This window comes from Girardinichthys multiradiatus, chromosome 23 (assembly GCF_021462225.1).
Source record: "Girardinichthys multiradiatus isolate DD_20200921_A chromosome 23, DD_fGirMul_XY1, whole genome shotgun sequence".
Taxonomy (NCBI): domain Eukaryota; kingdom Metazoa; phylum Chordata; class Actinopteri; order Cyprinodontiformes; family Goodeidae; genus Girardinichthys; species Girardinichthys multiradiatus.
This window is the reverse complement of record NC_061815.1, coordinates 19,431,849-19,447,723: the sequence shown is the minus strand read 5'-3', so window position 1 is coordinate 19,447,723 and position 15,875 is coordinate 19,431,849. Positions and strand designations below refer to the sequence as shown.

Genomic DNA, 15,875 nt, shown 5'->3' with positions numbered 1-15,875 from the left:
TTTTTCAAATGTTCATTTTATTAAATAATGGAGAACATAAGACACACTTTTATTGTTGATTCAGTAATTGTGATTAACCACATTTTTGGGAAGCTCAGTTCAATTTCACTTGGTCTGATCATGTCCAGACTGGTTTGAATCAAGAAATCACTTAAATAGAACCTGTCTAACAACTGAAGTAGGCTAAAACCTTTTTTTTATATATATTCCCAGATCCAAAGACATTCAAGAGGAGATGAGAAACTAAATTACTGATACTGAAACTGTTAAAAGAGCCATAAGCTTAGAGACTCCCAACAATTCACAGTGAGATCCATTATCTACAAATGGAAAGAACAGTGGAGAACCTTCCCAGGAATACCAGAATTGGTCGACAATTTCATCTAAAGCGACTTGAGAATTAGGATGTAACCATGCGGTTAATACGAAAGCTAACAAGCTACTTGGAGAAGGACCACCGGTCATCTTCCGCCAGAGGTGACGGTGTAGATATATAGTGCAGGCATAGAGGAGGTTGGGTAGGAGATACTCTATGAAAAGCTGGGTCTTCGAATGTTTCTTGAGCATACCAGTAAATTTGACCCCTGTTCTGGTAGCGCTCGGTAAGTTTTCTATTGCTGGAGAACTTTTTCCCTTCATGAAATTGAGTCATTTAAAAACAGCATTTTGTATTTAGGTAGGTCAGGGGTAGCCACATCCGGTCCAAGAGGGTTATTATCCTGCAACTTTGGGATGCATCCCAGCTTCAACGCATCTAAATCAAACGGCTGAATTCCCCCCATCATCAGCATGTCATTCAGCTCTGCAGATTTTGAAACAGGGTAGATACTTTTTCACAGTACTGTAGCACTAGATCAGCCATTTTTCCATGCAGTTTCACATAAAAGTCCTAAGGAGTACTTTGACTCAGCGTTATTTAAAATCCAGCCATTAACGTACTTTATCAATGCAACGTATTGAAAAGAAGAGGACATTAATCTAAAAACAGCCAAGTATGGTTCATTTTATAAACAGAAAAAAACATTTAAGGTCAAGTTAATGCAACACGTTTCTTCTTACATTATTTATTAAAATTAGAAACAAAAAAGTCTCATTGCTATTAAACTGAACTCCAATTTATTAATCTGAGCTGACACTGCTGTGCTGTTCCACACAGCAAAGTATCACCGTGAGCGCTTCAGTGTTGTGAAAAAACAACAAATAAGCTATGTATCTGAACAACATTGGATATATTAAACAAAATTCAGTTATTCAGAGTCCAATTCCACAACGGATCTGGTCCGATCCCAAGTTGAATGGACACCGTCGAGAAGCACAAGATTGGTTCATCTTCACTGTTTGGGTTTCAACGCTGTGGCAAAGATGCCAAAAATGATGGCAACTACAGTGAAGCCCTGAGCGAAAATCCGGCCCCTCATCAACATCTGGGATTGTCTGGTTTTTCCTTGGTGGAAGGCGCGAAGACCGTACATCAGCGCTCCGGCTGTTCCCAGACAACCTGAGGAATAATAAGGACAGGACACATTAAGGATCTGATCTCTGCTGGCAGTGAAGAAAACATGTAAGAGATGGAGGCCAGCAAAATATAGAAAAGGTTAGCAGTGCAAAACAACTTTCAATAGTTTTAAAACTATTAGGGTATGCTGCCTTAAAGTATTCATATATCTTGAAGTAGGCATTTGTGTTCTTTGTCAGATTTGCACATCAACAAGCAGCTTCTTTGTCCCATCCTTCTTTGCAAAATAGCTCAAGCTTGGTCTTATTAAAAAGAGATTGCCAGTGAATATTAACTGTCAAGTCTGGCCACAGTTTCTTAATTGAATTTAGGTCTGGACTTTGACTGGGCCATTTGAACACAAGTATTTTCAAGTTACTGCCCTGCTTGGAGAGGAACCTCCAACCCAAACTCAGGTCAGTTGCATACTTGTCTTCAAGGATTCCCTGCATCCAGCTCCATCCATGTTCAAATCAATTCTGACCAAGTCCCCTACTGAGATTAGAGCTGCACCACATCAGAACATCTTGTGATACATGCCTATCTTCTTCTTCTTTCCTCTCTCATCTGTGCTTCAACAAAATGTAAAAACGTTCAAGGGGAAACAAAATGAGGAGAAGAAACCAAAAATACTTACGAATGTTTTAGACAAACACAAAAAAAAAAAACTGCGTAACAAAGCCTAAATTAATATATTTTAATAATGTCACTTTACTCCAGGAAAATGCATCCAAGTTTTTCCCCAAATATGTCTGCTTTGTTTATGTCAGGCATTTAAAGTTCAGATAGAGTCGCTAATCTATTTTTATTCCTTCTAAATTAACTAATTTAAATTAAATTAACATAACTTAGTAATCACACAAACAGGTTCTTCCTCTATAAAAGTAAAAGGTGGCACAACTACAACACTACACAGCAAGGTTATAATGTAGCATTTAAAGCTAACCCAACTAGTGGAGGACACTAGTACTACACTTCCGTCTGCAGGGTCCTGCTTGTGTAACTCACCTATCGGGACGAATGGATTCTCCTTGGTCTTCCGCAGGAACTTTTCCTTGAAGCTCTCGTCTTTGATTTTCGTTAGGGGGGTGAAGCCCTCGATATCTGGGGGATGAGACAAGTCAAACGGCGCCTGTGCTTTCAACGGCTGATCAGGCACCGCAGAAGTTGCTGTCGCCGCCATACTGGAGTTGGAATACTGACAAAATAAAATCACTTCCGGTTAAACTATCAGATTGTTTCACAGTAAATGTCTTTTTACCAAGAATTAAACAAGGGGGATGTCATCGATAGCCACAATATCCCCTCCTAGCGCTCGTTGCGCGCTGTACCTGTCTGATACTACAAATAAAGTTACTAATTTTTAAGCAGAATGTATGTATAAATATCAAACGATTAACATTTAATCCTAAAATAGTCCTAAAAACACCTGTTATGGCAAATATATATTATATATATATATATATATATAGTCAGTCAATCAGTCAGTCATTTTCTACCGCTTATTCCATAGTGGGTCGCGGGGGAGCTGGTGCCTATCTCCAGCAGTCTATGGGCGAGAGGGAGGATACACCCTGGACAGGTCGCCAGTCCATCACAGGGCAACACACAAACAACCATGCACACACTCATTCACACACCTAAGGGCAGTTTAGAGAAACCAATTAACCTAACAGGAATGTCTTTGGACTGTGGGAGGAGGTCAGAGTACCCGGTGAGAACCCACGCATGCACGGGGAGAACATATATATATATCTTAACTATATGGTTAGATTTACGCCTAGTCCCGCCGCTAGATGGCAGTATTGGACAAGTCGAATCCTGTTTACCAGTAGAGGTTTACATACGTCACGGATACGAATGTTGATCGTTTTAGGTTTATGGTGGTGCGTTTGAAACATTTCTTTTAAGAATGGAATAATTAAATATCTTTGATTTTTTTTTTAAACTGAAATTTGGTAAGCTGTGGCCAACATATTTACATATAACTCCACTAGTTAAATGTCCTTTCGTAGGTTTAAAATAAATCCCTTATATTTGTTCCCATCAATCGCTACTTTTTTCACATTTCTGATCAAGTTTGGCAGAATTCATTTCAGTGTGCTTCCTGGAACAGACCTAAGCATTTTTAACACATCAATATGGTTGAGGTCAGTGCTTGGGGAGGTCATTCAAGAAGCCTTCCAAATCTAATTTGCATGTTTGACTATGGGAAATTAGGATGTTTAGGAACCACAATGACTCAAGCCTTTCATAAATCAGATCTTGTTAGAAGACCAGTATCACTGTCTAAATGTGAGAAGAATTTAACATCACAACAGAGAGGATGCCGACCAAGAAAGAAGTCCCCTGCTCCAATATTTCAGGCAGGTTGGGTTATGGCACGTTTGAAATCTACAGCTGCCCAAAAATTGTATGGTCAGATAAGACCAAATCTGATGTCAATGTGAGGCTTTCAAATCAAAGAACACTACCAGCAGTCAAGCATGAATAAAATGATTTAAGACTGCCTCCAGATTAACTTTAAATCAACAGCCAGCTGGTTAAAACTGGTGTTCCAGCAGGATGATTATCCCAAACGCACATCAAAACTACCTTTGGAACAGCCGAAGACCAGCATTAAGCTTCCGGGGTGGCTGCAACTGCAACCATATTGAAAACCGATGTACCATGTTTAAAGCCTGTGTTGGTGATTGAAACCAACCTATTTAAATGACTTTGGATCCCATGTGGCTTAGAGACAATTCAAGCTTGTGCTCCCAACTCTTCTTTACAACCCATTGAAAATGTATGTGGTATTATCAAGTTCAAAATAACAATGGAATGAAAAAACCTGTCTGAAACTTGCAGTTAACAGATGCGAATTGGTGCTGTAAAATGTTTTTTTACACGATTCTGATCAGAATTGTGAGTTTATTAAAAGACATGAGATAGTTTAGTTATACAATGTCATTGTATAAGAGTTTCAGGCCATCGTTGCAATCTGCATGGGGACACAGAAAATAACCAAGAATAAAATGACATCCTTTCCAGACACAGAAGTCTCATGTTCAGTTAAATAATGATTCAAAGAGTACACATACTTTTCAATCTTTTTATTGAATATTAAGGTAAATATTTCACATTAATACAGGCTACATAAAGTAGAGCCACTATACGACATGAAATTTACTCTCATTTTAACCCTTTTTAGTATGTAAACAATTATACATGTATTTACCACTCTAAAAGGTTCTGATTTCTCTTTAGGTAATCATCATCATCTAGTTCTGGACCGAGTTTAAATAGCTACTTCATGTTGAGCCCCCTGCAGCCCAAGAACGGTGTATGTGGGTTTAAGTCAAAATCGCTAAACTACGCAGAGAATAGATCCTGTTGAACAGGTGAACGCGCATGTTTGTGTTTGCATCATCACGACAATGATGACAGCTGTCGACCAATTTTCTCTCTTCCATGTTTGAGATAGGCACATCAAATAATGGTGTCAAGAGAACTTCCATTTCTTCAACCCCTGCTCTGCACCTTCAAGCCTCTATGTTGTGTTTTGTCTCATTTTCTCTTATGGTATCACATGTTTGCACTGTGGTCATGCTATGTGCATTTAACTGCTGTGGACGCCATCTAATTGACGTGGTTCAGGTGCACATTGCCCACATGAGGTGCCCAGGTACCAGGCCAAACCTGAAGAAAAGAGGACAAAGACAGTTTTTTTTTTTTCTTCTTAGATTACAGTAAAATTTCAATTAAAATCTTTTATGTTTGAATAAGCATTAACAAACCTGCTGCTGTGGGTCAGAGCTATCTGCATTGTTAGGGACAACTTTTATGATGGGGTTCCATGCGGGGTCACCGGCGTGCAAACCATTGTACACTGGACCCCCTGGACCTTCTGCCATGGGAGGGTGGGGGGTCAGCATGGTTCCTCCATACATTGACACAGGCATCCCCTACACAGATAGGAAACAGGTGATTGGTCTAACACATGCACACAGAGGAGAAATTATCAGCGCAGTCACAGTTGTGCTTTACCTTTTGGAAGTCCATGTAATTGTTGGGCAAATGCTGAGGCTGGTGGTAGCTGTTAGCTGGGTTAGCAATGCCTGTGTCATCCTGCTCCATGGGCTGGTGCTGGGAGAAGGCCGAATGCTCTGCCTGCAGCTGAGGGTGCATCATGTGGCTGCTCATCAGGGGCTGGGACCACCCAGACATGGCTTCTGCACCAAAACACCAAATGAGGTTATCCGTATTTTGGTGGATAGCACCATTATTTACACTTCATTGTTATATGGGTTAGCAAAGTTAATTCTCACCCGAAGCGCTTCCAACTCCAAATGACCAAATGCCACCCTGGCCAACAGAAGCCGTGTAGCTGGTTGTGAGTAGAGGTGGGTTAACCGAACCCGTCTGCCTGATCCTGGCCAGCCGCTCTGTCCCGATGGGAGGGGGAACCTTCCTGTCCTGCTGAGAGGAACTGCCGGGTTTGGGCTGGGGAGGAGGAGCCACGGCTGAGGTGGACAGGGCAGTCGAAGATACTGTGGGAGGAGGTGGGACAGGGGATTCACCTGGTAGAAAAAAAATTAAGAGACAGCACCAAAAGGTTTATATATTCAATGTATTTCCTCATTCTATCTCAACACTTTCTAGATTAGGAAACGTTGCCAAGCTTTTTGAAAATCTTACGATTAAAGTAAAGGTCAGTAGTTACAGTTTGTAATCTTAACCACCCCTCTTGTGCCAATTTACATAAGACGCTAAAAAAATTCGGGCCCATATGTACAAAAAATCCTAAGACTAAAAGTAGCTCCTAGTGGCGTCATTCTCAGAAAAATCTCAGAATTTCTCAAATTCTAAAGATCTTCTCCTCAGTAAGACAATTGATTCACAAAAAATTATTCAAAAAGCATCTTGAGAGAGCTCCTAAAGTGAACAGACGTTAAGAGTATTGAGGGGGACTTTTAGTGAGTGTCTTAAAGGTGAACTGTTATGCAAAATTCACTTGTTGATCATTTTTATACTTCTATTTGGGTCTCTAATGCTTCTACAAACAGTCCAAACATGCAAAAAAAACCAAACAAAATAATTAATGTTTTATTTTTTTCTAGAAAACTGTATCATCCCCCAGCAGGCCATCTAGTAACGTAATATTAGGATGGATAAATTATAGAAATAATGACGAATGAACATGAATAAAGAGTGACAAAATGTACTAACTGAAGGATTTAAATATTATTTACAGACTGTAAATAATATGCTTTAAAAAAACATTTGGAAAAAATTGAAATACAAGCCCAGCTGTGTAACTAGTTTGTTTTAAAGTAACAGTAAAATCTTGTTCTTCTGCAAAGCTGTGTAACGCAGACTGCTCTCTCTCACACAGTAAGATAGCGTGACATTGCCTGTAGAGCTAATAGAAATAATTATGACATTAGGTGCACTGAATACATGAATCTAACAACAATAAATCAGAGCTTTTTCCTTTCTAATATTAAGTCGGACCCAGCTTATTTTTTATGGATCATTTAGAACATTTTTTTAATTTGTGATATGGTGGATGTCTACATTTTAAAAAGGGGGTAAAAATAAGTTAGTAAGCTATTATCTGCCTTGTAAAGGAGTAAACAAGATCTCCTTCAATTATTTTTAGTTGGGTTTATTTGTGGAGATACTGTTCCTATAAATTCAAGGATTTTTACTGAAAAGCTGGGCTGTTAGAAAAAATCTACTGTAAACATTTAATTAGACCGTTAAGTCTGCAAATTAGTGCAAAAAGTAAAAAAAAAAAAAAACAGTCTTAACAAATTGGAACTGGATGAAATCTGCACCAGCAGGTCATAGCTTTACAAAATCTGTTATTGGTTTATTCCTTTAAAGAATATATCAATAAGAGAGATGGAAATGATCCTAAATGCTTGGTATTTAATATTTAATAAGTTCTATGAGGGTCTACCTGATGTGGATGCACTCCATGGGTGAGGGGAAAAGTGCTGTCGGCTGAATGAGGGCGTGCCAACCCCAGTGTGACCATGCAGATACACAGGGCTGCCAGAGATACTGGTGGCAAAGCTGGTCAACGCTGTGAAAAAAAACATCAACTTACATTACTTACATTCCAAGCAAAACTGTTGCTCAGGTTATACCATTGTGCCATTTGCAGCAATCATTGCATCGTTGAAAACCGTCTAAAAAACATTGAGACTTGTACAAACCCTCACAACTTACTCCCGTTTTATTACTCACAAAAAAAAAAAAAGAACATTGACCTAAACCAAAACAACAGATTATGAACTTAAAGAAAGACTTGTACCAATTGGGCTGTTGACCATCCTCTGGGAGGCTGATCGGTAGCCAGGGGCTTTGGAGCTCTCTGGAGGAGGTGGGGGCATCATGTTCTCCATCTGACCCATGTTCATGTAGGCAGGCGGGGCTGAATATGACTGCTCTGGAGGTGATCGTGCAGGCAAGTGACATGAACCCCACACCTGATTGTTTCCCACCTGCTGGTAACACAAATATTGGTTATCAGAATCAGCTTCATTGGCCATCTGTAAGATTAAAAATACTAAATGCTATCAGTGGCTCGTGCTGGTTGTGTAAAGTGCTTCAAACTCGCCTGGCTGCTGTTGTCAAAGATGCTGCTGAAATTGAAGAGACCTGCAGGACCAAAGTTGGGAGGTATCTGCTGAGCCTTGCCTGCACCCGTGATGTGCTGCATCTGGGAACCGTTCATTATCCCCAGATTAGCTGAGACCTGAAGGGAGCCTGGTGCTTGGCCTTGGGTCTGGGATTGTGAGTGTAGGTTTGTCGGCTGGGATGTCTGGCTTTGGGATTGTTTTGGTAGTTCCTGTTGAGCGCTGAAGGGTACAAACACAGACTGCTGCTGCTGTTGTTGTGACTGCTGCTGCTCAGGAGGGGAGTAGTAAGGCCCCGGTGGCTGCATACGATGGGAGACTCTGGGTGCAGGAGCTGAGAAGTGGGGAACAGTGTTGTTTGGATGTGCAACGTTGTGTGAGTGAGCAGGAGATGTTCCTGGGGGAAGACAGGAGCTGGGCTGAGAGTTGTGGAGGGGTGGATGAGCCTCTGTGGATGGTACAGAAGAAGCAGGGGGAGGTAACTGCTGTCGAGGTTCTTGCTTGGTACCTAAAGCTAGAGCAGGAGAAGTGAACCCCACAGAGTTGATGCTCTCGCTGACAGACGTGGTCTGATTCTCAGGTGCAGGTGGCTTGTCTTTGCCAGCAGGGGTAACAGGAGCAGGCTCCGTTTTAGTTGGCTGGATTGGAGGCTGAGAAATGGGTCCAACCTGCTGCTGGGAAGCGTTAGGCGTGGTTGTAGTGGAAGTGGGATGAGCAGGAGAACCTGTTCCTCTTACTGCATTACTGACACTAGTGGCAGTTGCGTTGGATACTGGCGTAACACCTGTCGGCTTGGGGTCAGGAGCAAAGAGCTGCTTCCTGACAGATGAGGGGGTAGGGATGCTCGACTGGGGATTGTACGGTGTCGGATTGGGGGTATGAGGAGAGGATGCGGCTGCGGATGTGTTGGGTACACTGGTGGTCATGGTGTTGGTAGTTGTGACAGGGGTTCCTGAACTGGCTGCGCTGATGTGCTCACTGTGGGCTGAGGTGGGCTTAGCTTGGCCCCCAGTGTTGTTGGCTCCTCCGTTGTGTTTCGGGGAGCTGTTAGCACTGCCGGGACTCACAGGACGCACAGGGAAGGGTCCCCAGGTGCTGGCAGCTGGAGAGAAGGTGCCCCCAAACTGTGCCATGGGCAGACGAGGGTGTCTGATATGGTGCATGGTCTGAGCAGCTAGTAAAGCCAGCTGAGGGTGGGCATATGCCAGGGGCAGAGACACTGGGAAAGGCTGCCGGACATTTGAGGGCAGCCCCTTCCCGATTTTTCCCCCAGCCTGAGAAGAGGATGAAGATGTAGATAAGGAGGGTTGGAACGAAACCCCTGAAGAGGTGACCAATGAGCTCAGAGGCTTTGGGCCTGTAGCTGAACCACCGGTGGTCCCCATGGTACTAGAGAACGAGGCCGAGGCCGCCTTAGAGCCTGGAGTTCTGATATGATTCCGGGGGATCAAATCCTCGAGCTCTTTGGCTGGGTCCTGGATTAGAGCATTGATCAACTGGACTGCATACCTCGTAGACTCTGTGCCTCCTCTGAAACAGAATATATTTCAGTCAGAACAAGTTCTAATGTGTGAAGACTTTAAATACGTTTTAAAAACAGACACAGTAGATTCCACCATTTCAGTATTTATGAAATATAGATGAAGTCTAAATGGTAAAGCTGTGTATCAAAACTCCTTTATGTCTCACACCGCAGGGGAGGAATTTTTGGCCCACTCATCTTTCTAACACGCTAACAACGTTTTGGTTTATTGAAGTTTCTAGGCATTCGCTTATGTCTGGCTTCTATAGTGTCCAATCAAACTGAGGCCTGGGCTTTGACCAGGCTGTTGCAACACTTAATGCTTTTTGGTTTCAGCCGTTTGGAAACTAGAATCGGTTCTGTTGCATGGCCCAATTTTAGCCAAGCTGCAGCTGTTGAACAGATGGCCGCACATTTCACTTTAAAAACTCCGGTTTAGTGGATTTCAGTTGACTCATAGCTAGGTGCCTAGGTCCTGTAGCAGCGAAACAAGCCCAAATCATCACACCTCCACCGCCATGCTTTACAGTTTTTGTGAAGGCAGCCACACCAGTTGATAAATTAGGGGCTTTAAATATTTTTCACATAAAGAAGAAACAACATTTTGGAAACTAGTTGGTTTTGCATTGTTGAGTTTAGATGTAAATCCTTTTAAAATCTGTTTAACAGCACAATGTTCATGTTCTGATAAATAAAACCCAAGACCTGAAAGGGCATTCTACATTATGACTGGGCCCGAACGTTCTGAAAGAGAGAATTTAAATTTCAAGTTATGCTGCGGTGAAATTAAGGTCTACGTGAATTAAATGATTTCAATTAGATTAAGCAACCAATAATCTACATCTCTCTCTCACTATAGCCCGCATCACTGAGATTGTGTTGTGAGGCCCAATCCACATGAGAGTATTTTTACCTGATTGTGATCATCCTCTCTCCGTTTTTGTCCTTCTGTTTGTCCACATCAATGTGAGCTCCTGTCACGTCCTGGATGGCCGTGATGTTGCAGCCTCCCCGACCCATAATCCGGGAGACAACTGAGGCCGGTACTGAGAGCTTCTTTGATCTGGAAAACAAGTAGAGAAATCAGAGGCTTCCAGTTAGATGTGAAACTTGGTAACTTTGATTCAAATCTAGTGTTTGCTGATACATATTGCAAGAATGTGGCATACAAATTCATTATCTCTAGATGTATTCAGGACATATAACTGAACAGGTAAATTGGAAAAACCTGAAAACTGACCTTCTGACCACCTCTTTCCAACCTTCTTCTCTTTTCTGGCCTCTCTTTGGACTTGTGAGGCTGAGTTTACTGTTGGGGGAGGTCACTGGAAGAGCCATGGTCTTAAACGGGGAAGGCAGAGAGCTGGAGCAGGAGGTGTCGCTTGTATCTGGACCTCTGTGATAAAACAAAGCTCACATTTCATTTGTGTTAACACGGAAGTGATATGATGAAGTAATGACCTGGTGTTAGTGCCAAATACAGGATGATAAATACTGTAAGGCTTAGCTTGAGTTCAAGTTTATCAGGGACTCACTTTTGCGTTGGCTTCGAGATGGAGACTGTGACCTTATTGTCCCCTTTCATGTCAGATGGCGGCTGAGGACAGTGTCTCTTCTCTGGGCCGGGAATGAGGGCCTGGGACTGGGTTGCTCCTGAGGAGGGGGCTGAGGAGGAGGAGGAAGAGGAGGAAGAAGAGGAGGAGGAGGAGGCGGATGAGGTGAGGTCAGGGAGGTAGTTAAGCTCCTGACTCTTCCCCCCACTGCTGCTGCTCTCACTGGCACAGTCGGTGCTATCGAGGGGGTCTGAATCGCTGTTGCCACCCGTCACTCCCCCGCCCCCACCCCGTGGCTCACCATGGATCTTGTTCTTGTCAGCCTTGTGCTGTGCAAGTGCAACCTAAAACAACAGGTAAGCATTACAATTTTATTTAAATTAAGCTTAGTTTAAATGCAGAAAACTATATGCAAATACATCTCAATTATTTAAAATATGTCACATAAAATTTTGAGTGTTTACTTTTAAAAGAAAAACTAACTTATAAATTACACACCAGTTGATATATTCTAAGAACTTATTTATGATTATGGACTACAGTTAATAAAACCCCACAAATCCGTATCTGAAAATGTATTACATGAAACAATCTTTTCAAGCGTTATCCAACTTTAGTACTTTTTTCTTCCACTCAACTTTATCATAATATGCATAGATGCAGTACGTTTACAGCTGCTTTAGCAATGACCTTTTGTGGCTTACCCCCCCTTCAGAGGGTGTCAATAAGTGTCTGCTAGAGTAATGTCAGGTCAGCAGGTTTCCCCTGATTGGGTAGACAATGACTGACCATTTCCGTATTAAAAATCCTCCTAAAATTGCTCTTGCTTGATGTTCTATTTTGAGACAAACTAAATTTTGGGTTTCCATTACCTGTAATCCACAATCAATAACGATTTACAGAAATGAACACACTTAATATATCACTCTTTGTGTACTGAAGACATCATTTCTCAGTTTCAATTGATTTCTTGAAATACTTATTCTATGTTTTTGATTATATTCTAATTTCTTGAAATGTACTTATGGCTGAAGGAGACGTGCTCACCTGCGGATCCTGTAATATGATGGGCTCATTGGGCGCTGAGTCCTTGGTCTTGTTCTTTTTGTTCTTACGATTGGTGTTTGGGGTGGTGGCCACACTTGCTCGTTTCTTACCAAAAGCTGTAGTGAAAGTGGTGGAAGTGGCAGATATACCAATGGTGGTGGTGGTGGTTGCACTTGGAGGCTCAATGGGAACCTCTTTTTCTAAAAGAGACAAGAGGGATCAAGTTTAGACAAACAAAACAAAAATCAAGTGATCCACAGAAACCGAAACTCTTTAGTATTTCGGCGACAAGTCTGAAAATAAAGGAAAAAAAGATTAAAGGTTACCTTCAGCTGAATCCTCTTTCTGCTCCTGCATCTCCGAGGACTCCTCCTTGGTTTTCTGCCCTTCCTCTTCCTCCTGCTTCCTCTTTTGCTCCTCCTTCTTCTTCTTGCGCTTCTCCTTCCTCTTCTCCCTCTTGGCAGCCAGTGCCTGCTTCTTGCTCTCCTCCCGAGACTGTTAGACACAACAGAGTTGCATAAAACATGCTTCCTATCATTCATGGACTGTCTTCAAGATGTTTAAAAAAAACAGAAATCACAGACTGCAGCAATAAAATTACCTTCTCCAAGTCCAACTCCTTGAGGAGAATGCTAGCGTTCTTGTTGGCTTCTGCTGCTTGCTGGTCTTTTGCTTTAACAATAGTCTCCATACACTGGTGACACTTCTTTAACAGCTCCTGTGGGAGAAAAACTCAAGTTAACAGCTTTGTTTCTTTTTTGGTCGTCTCAGTTAGGTCTCCAAATGCGGTGTAATGTTTTCTCCCTAGAACTTTAATTCCCAGAATATGTCATTTTATCCTGGCCATCGGTTGTGTGCGTTTGCACTGTGGGGACCAAAACAGGGCTGTTTATGTCTGACTGCTGACGCTGAGAGGGCCACTCCAACTGCAGCAGTTTCTCACCGCTTTCGAAAGGTGAGAAATTTTGGCTTTGAAATACAGCCACTGCAAACCATTAATCTTTCAAGTTCTAGTTTTATAGCAGGACTAATTATTTGTTTTCAAGCAAAACTTTCAAACTCAGCCATTACTGCTGCTTCAGTGATCTGAAGAAAGAATCAACCACCTACTGCAACAGCACAGTTCAGCCTGTGGTTAAAAGCGGTGAAATCAGTCTAATACAGCATTAATCTCTGATTGTTTCATACTAGTTGTGTTTTAAATGATAACTAAAGTCATTCCCCACTTTGTTTACATGTGTAGCTGCATTTAATTTCATATGACACGTTGTTCAGTTCCCAAAGTGTGAGTTGAAAAAGTGGACAAAAAGTCTCACAAAAATTAAAAACATAGATTTTCACCAATAAAAGAGTAACAGAAGATTCTGTCACAGCAGTTACACATTATAGTTTATGCAAAGTCACTCCGAATCCCATGTAAATGTGTAGGTGCCACAAACTTAAAACTAATTTCCCCAGCGCACACTACAGCATTTAGACTACTTCCTTCACAGCCGAGTAGCCGGAGATAACTTGTGATTCTGTGACAGCAATTACAATTTAGAACTCATTTAAAACTGCTCCAGACTTCAGGGAAATGTGTCATTGAAACAAATGTTAAATGAAATATCCGTGTCCTCACTTAGAGGGGCGAGCACACCCAACGCGATTCCAACCCAGTGTTCCTCAACCATTACAATTACACTATAAAATATAATTAAAAATCACAGCACTCCAAATCGGAGGACATCTGTAACACTCATCGATTTGCAATAAAGCCTACTTCTCATTCATCACACATGCACCAGGTCTGTGGCTCCCTTCTTTTTAACTTAAAAACTGATAAATAATACACAAAACTGGGGAGTTGTTTGTTTCAAAGTGTTTCTCTGAACAATGTAAAATAGTCTAGCATTACAAGCTTAAAAAGTCAGTTTGATGAGAGTGTTAGTTATTTCTGCTTCCACAGAGAGCTGAAATTTAAAGTATATTAAATTCATTTTATTACTAGGTCCACTAAGGTTAGCAGATTTTATTTATGTATTTAAATGTAGGATCTAAAAATCAGAGGTTAGGTTTAACCGAAACCAATTACTCCTGTTAAATAATTTGAAGTTACAAATAAGCAGTAGAGAAGTCTAAACTTGGAGATGAAACATAATATATGTAACGAGTAAGGAAAACCCCACTCATAGTTCAAACTAGATACCAAATGTTCCTAAAAGAGCTGTTTTCTACAGTACATTTCTACCCTTGTGGTCCGATTTGACCCTGGTTCTTAGAAAAGTTTCCTGCGGTGGAAACGCCGTAAATGTCTAAAAGGAGTTCAATACCTTGTCAGCGATGGTGGCAATATATCTCATGCACTCGATGTCTGATGGAAACTGGTTGACCTCCTTCACAAGATACTGCACCACCTTCACATGACCCTTAAACGTTAAGAAAGAGCTTCAGTAATGAAGACTTGTTTAAGTGCTGAAGGATACCACCAAATGTTGAATTAAAAACACACCTTGCGAAAAGCAGCCATGAGTGGGGTGATTTTACGGTTGTCTGCAGCATCCACATCAGCACTTGCATGAACAAGGAGCTGAACCACGTCAAAGTGACCACCATTTGCTGCCAGCCAGAGGGGAGTGTTCCCTTTCTTGTTTCGTACATCGATATGAGCACCCCTAAAAATAGAAAGAACCATGTGTTGCCCATAAGGAGTCAGAAAAAAAAAAAAGACAAAAACTGGCAGCACTGCGGCAGAGGATAAAAAAAAAAAAAAAAGTAAATCTATGGTAAAGATCTTGTGAAGAACCCTTACCTGTTAATGAGTAGCTCACAGAACTTGTAGTGGCCCTTGTCGGCAGCAATGGTGAGGGCAGTGTCTCGGGATGAAGGAACTGGAGGAGCGTTGACATCAGCACCTTTATCCAGCAGAACTCGGCCCACCTCTGCGTAACCCCCCGAGGCTGCCTCCATCAACGGAGTAAGACCAGTCTGTATAAACAACAAGTCAGTTAGGAGGATGGTCAATGGACACAACAAGAAGAGCTGAAACAATAATTTTATCCATTTAAAAAAGGGGGATGCCCCATAAAAAGAAAAAAAATATATATATATAAAATGATAAGTTCTAGGTGGCCTACAGTCCTTTACCTTGGCACGGTGCTCTACATTGGCCTTGCGATCCAGCAGTAGACTGACGACCTCAGCTCGCCCCTGAAAGCAGGCTAAGGTTAGAGCAGTGTTTCTGTTGGTCTCGATCTGGGCATTGATGTCCGAGCCCATATCCAACAAGAGCTTTACTGCTGGCACGTGACCATTCATAGCTGCGAGCATCAGAGGAGAGATTCCTAGCTTACTGCCCGTCCTGTAGAAAAAAGAAATATTTATAGGCCAGAGAAGCAAAAAAAAACAAACAGTAAGGATTTCACAGCATTCCTACAAATTTAAAATGTAAAAAAGCAGCAGACTTTTTTTTTTTTAAAGAGTTCTCAGTCCTTTTTTGGCTAATTGGGAAAGTTTCAATATGAAACATCAATGTGGATTTATGGGGGATTGGATGGAGGGATGGATGATACAGTGCGAGGAGAGGGGTAGGTATGGATACAATTTTTAAACAGTGGGATAAGTAATAGGACTATGGAAATGCAAATATT

General features: G+C 41.7%; 2 protein-coding genes across 3 annotated transcripts in view; both read right to left on the bottom strand.

Moving 5' to 3' along the window:
- Positions 1–1,093: 1,093 nt before the first annotated feature.
- On the bottom strand, positions 1,094–2,704 carry higd2a (HIG1 hypoxia inducible domain family, member 2A). The gene is made up of 2 exons (XM_047353534.1): positions 2,504–2,704; positions 1,094–1,498 (listed from the first exon to the last, which is right to left on the bottom strand). Exons 1-2 carry the CDS (start codon positions 2,676–2,678, stop codon positions 1,332–1,334), a joined length of 342 nt encoding a protein of 113 aa, XP_047209490.1. The 5' UTR covers positions 2,679–2,704; the 3' UTR covers positions 1,094–1,331.
- A 1,871-nt stretch (positions 2,705–4,575) lies between these two features.
- The window catches only part of ankhd1 (ankyrin repeat and KH domain containing 1), a 33,545-nt gene continuing 22,245 nt past the window's right edge, over positions 4,576–15,875 (bottom strand). The window contains exons 23-39 of one of the 2 annotated variants that reach the window (XM_047353739.1): positions 15,373–15,586; positions 15,038–15,213; positions 14,738–14,900; positions 14,559–14,654; positions 12,848–12,964; positions 12,573–12,741; positions 12,247–12,446; positions 11,182–11,543; positions 10,887–11,042; positions 10,560–10,709; positions 8,106–9,654; positions 7,800–7,989; positions 7,443–7,568; positions 5,806–6,057; positions 5,525–5,709; positions 5,275–5,442; positions 4,576–5,176 (exon numbers count right to left, since the gene is read on the bottom strand). In XM_047353739.1, the coding sequence (XP_047209695.1) occupies positions 5,117–5,176; positions 5,275–5,442; positions 5,525–5,709; positions 5,806–6,057; positions 7,443–7,568; positions 7,800–7,989; positions 8,106–9,654; positions 10,560–10,709; positions 10,887–11,042; positions 11,182–11,543; positions 12,247–12,446; positions 12,573–12,741; positions 12,848–12,964; positions 14,559–14,654; positions 14,738–14,900; positions 15,038–15,213; positions 15,373–15,586 (4,333 nt within the window). In that variant the 3' untranslated portion in view covers positions 4,576–5,116. Of the gene's footprint in view, positions 5,177–5,274; positions 5,443–5,524; positions 5,710–5,805; positions 6,058–7,442; positions 7,569–7,799; positions 7,990–8,105; positions 9,655–10,559; positions 10,710–10,886; positions 11,043–11,181; positions 11,544–12,246; positions 12,447–12,572; positions 12,742–12,847; positions 12,965–14,513; positions 14,655–14,737; positions 14,901–15,037; positions 15,214–15,372; positions 15,587–15,875 lie in introns of those variants that run through there. The other variant, XM_047353738.1, reaches the window with a different exon arrangement.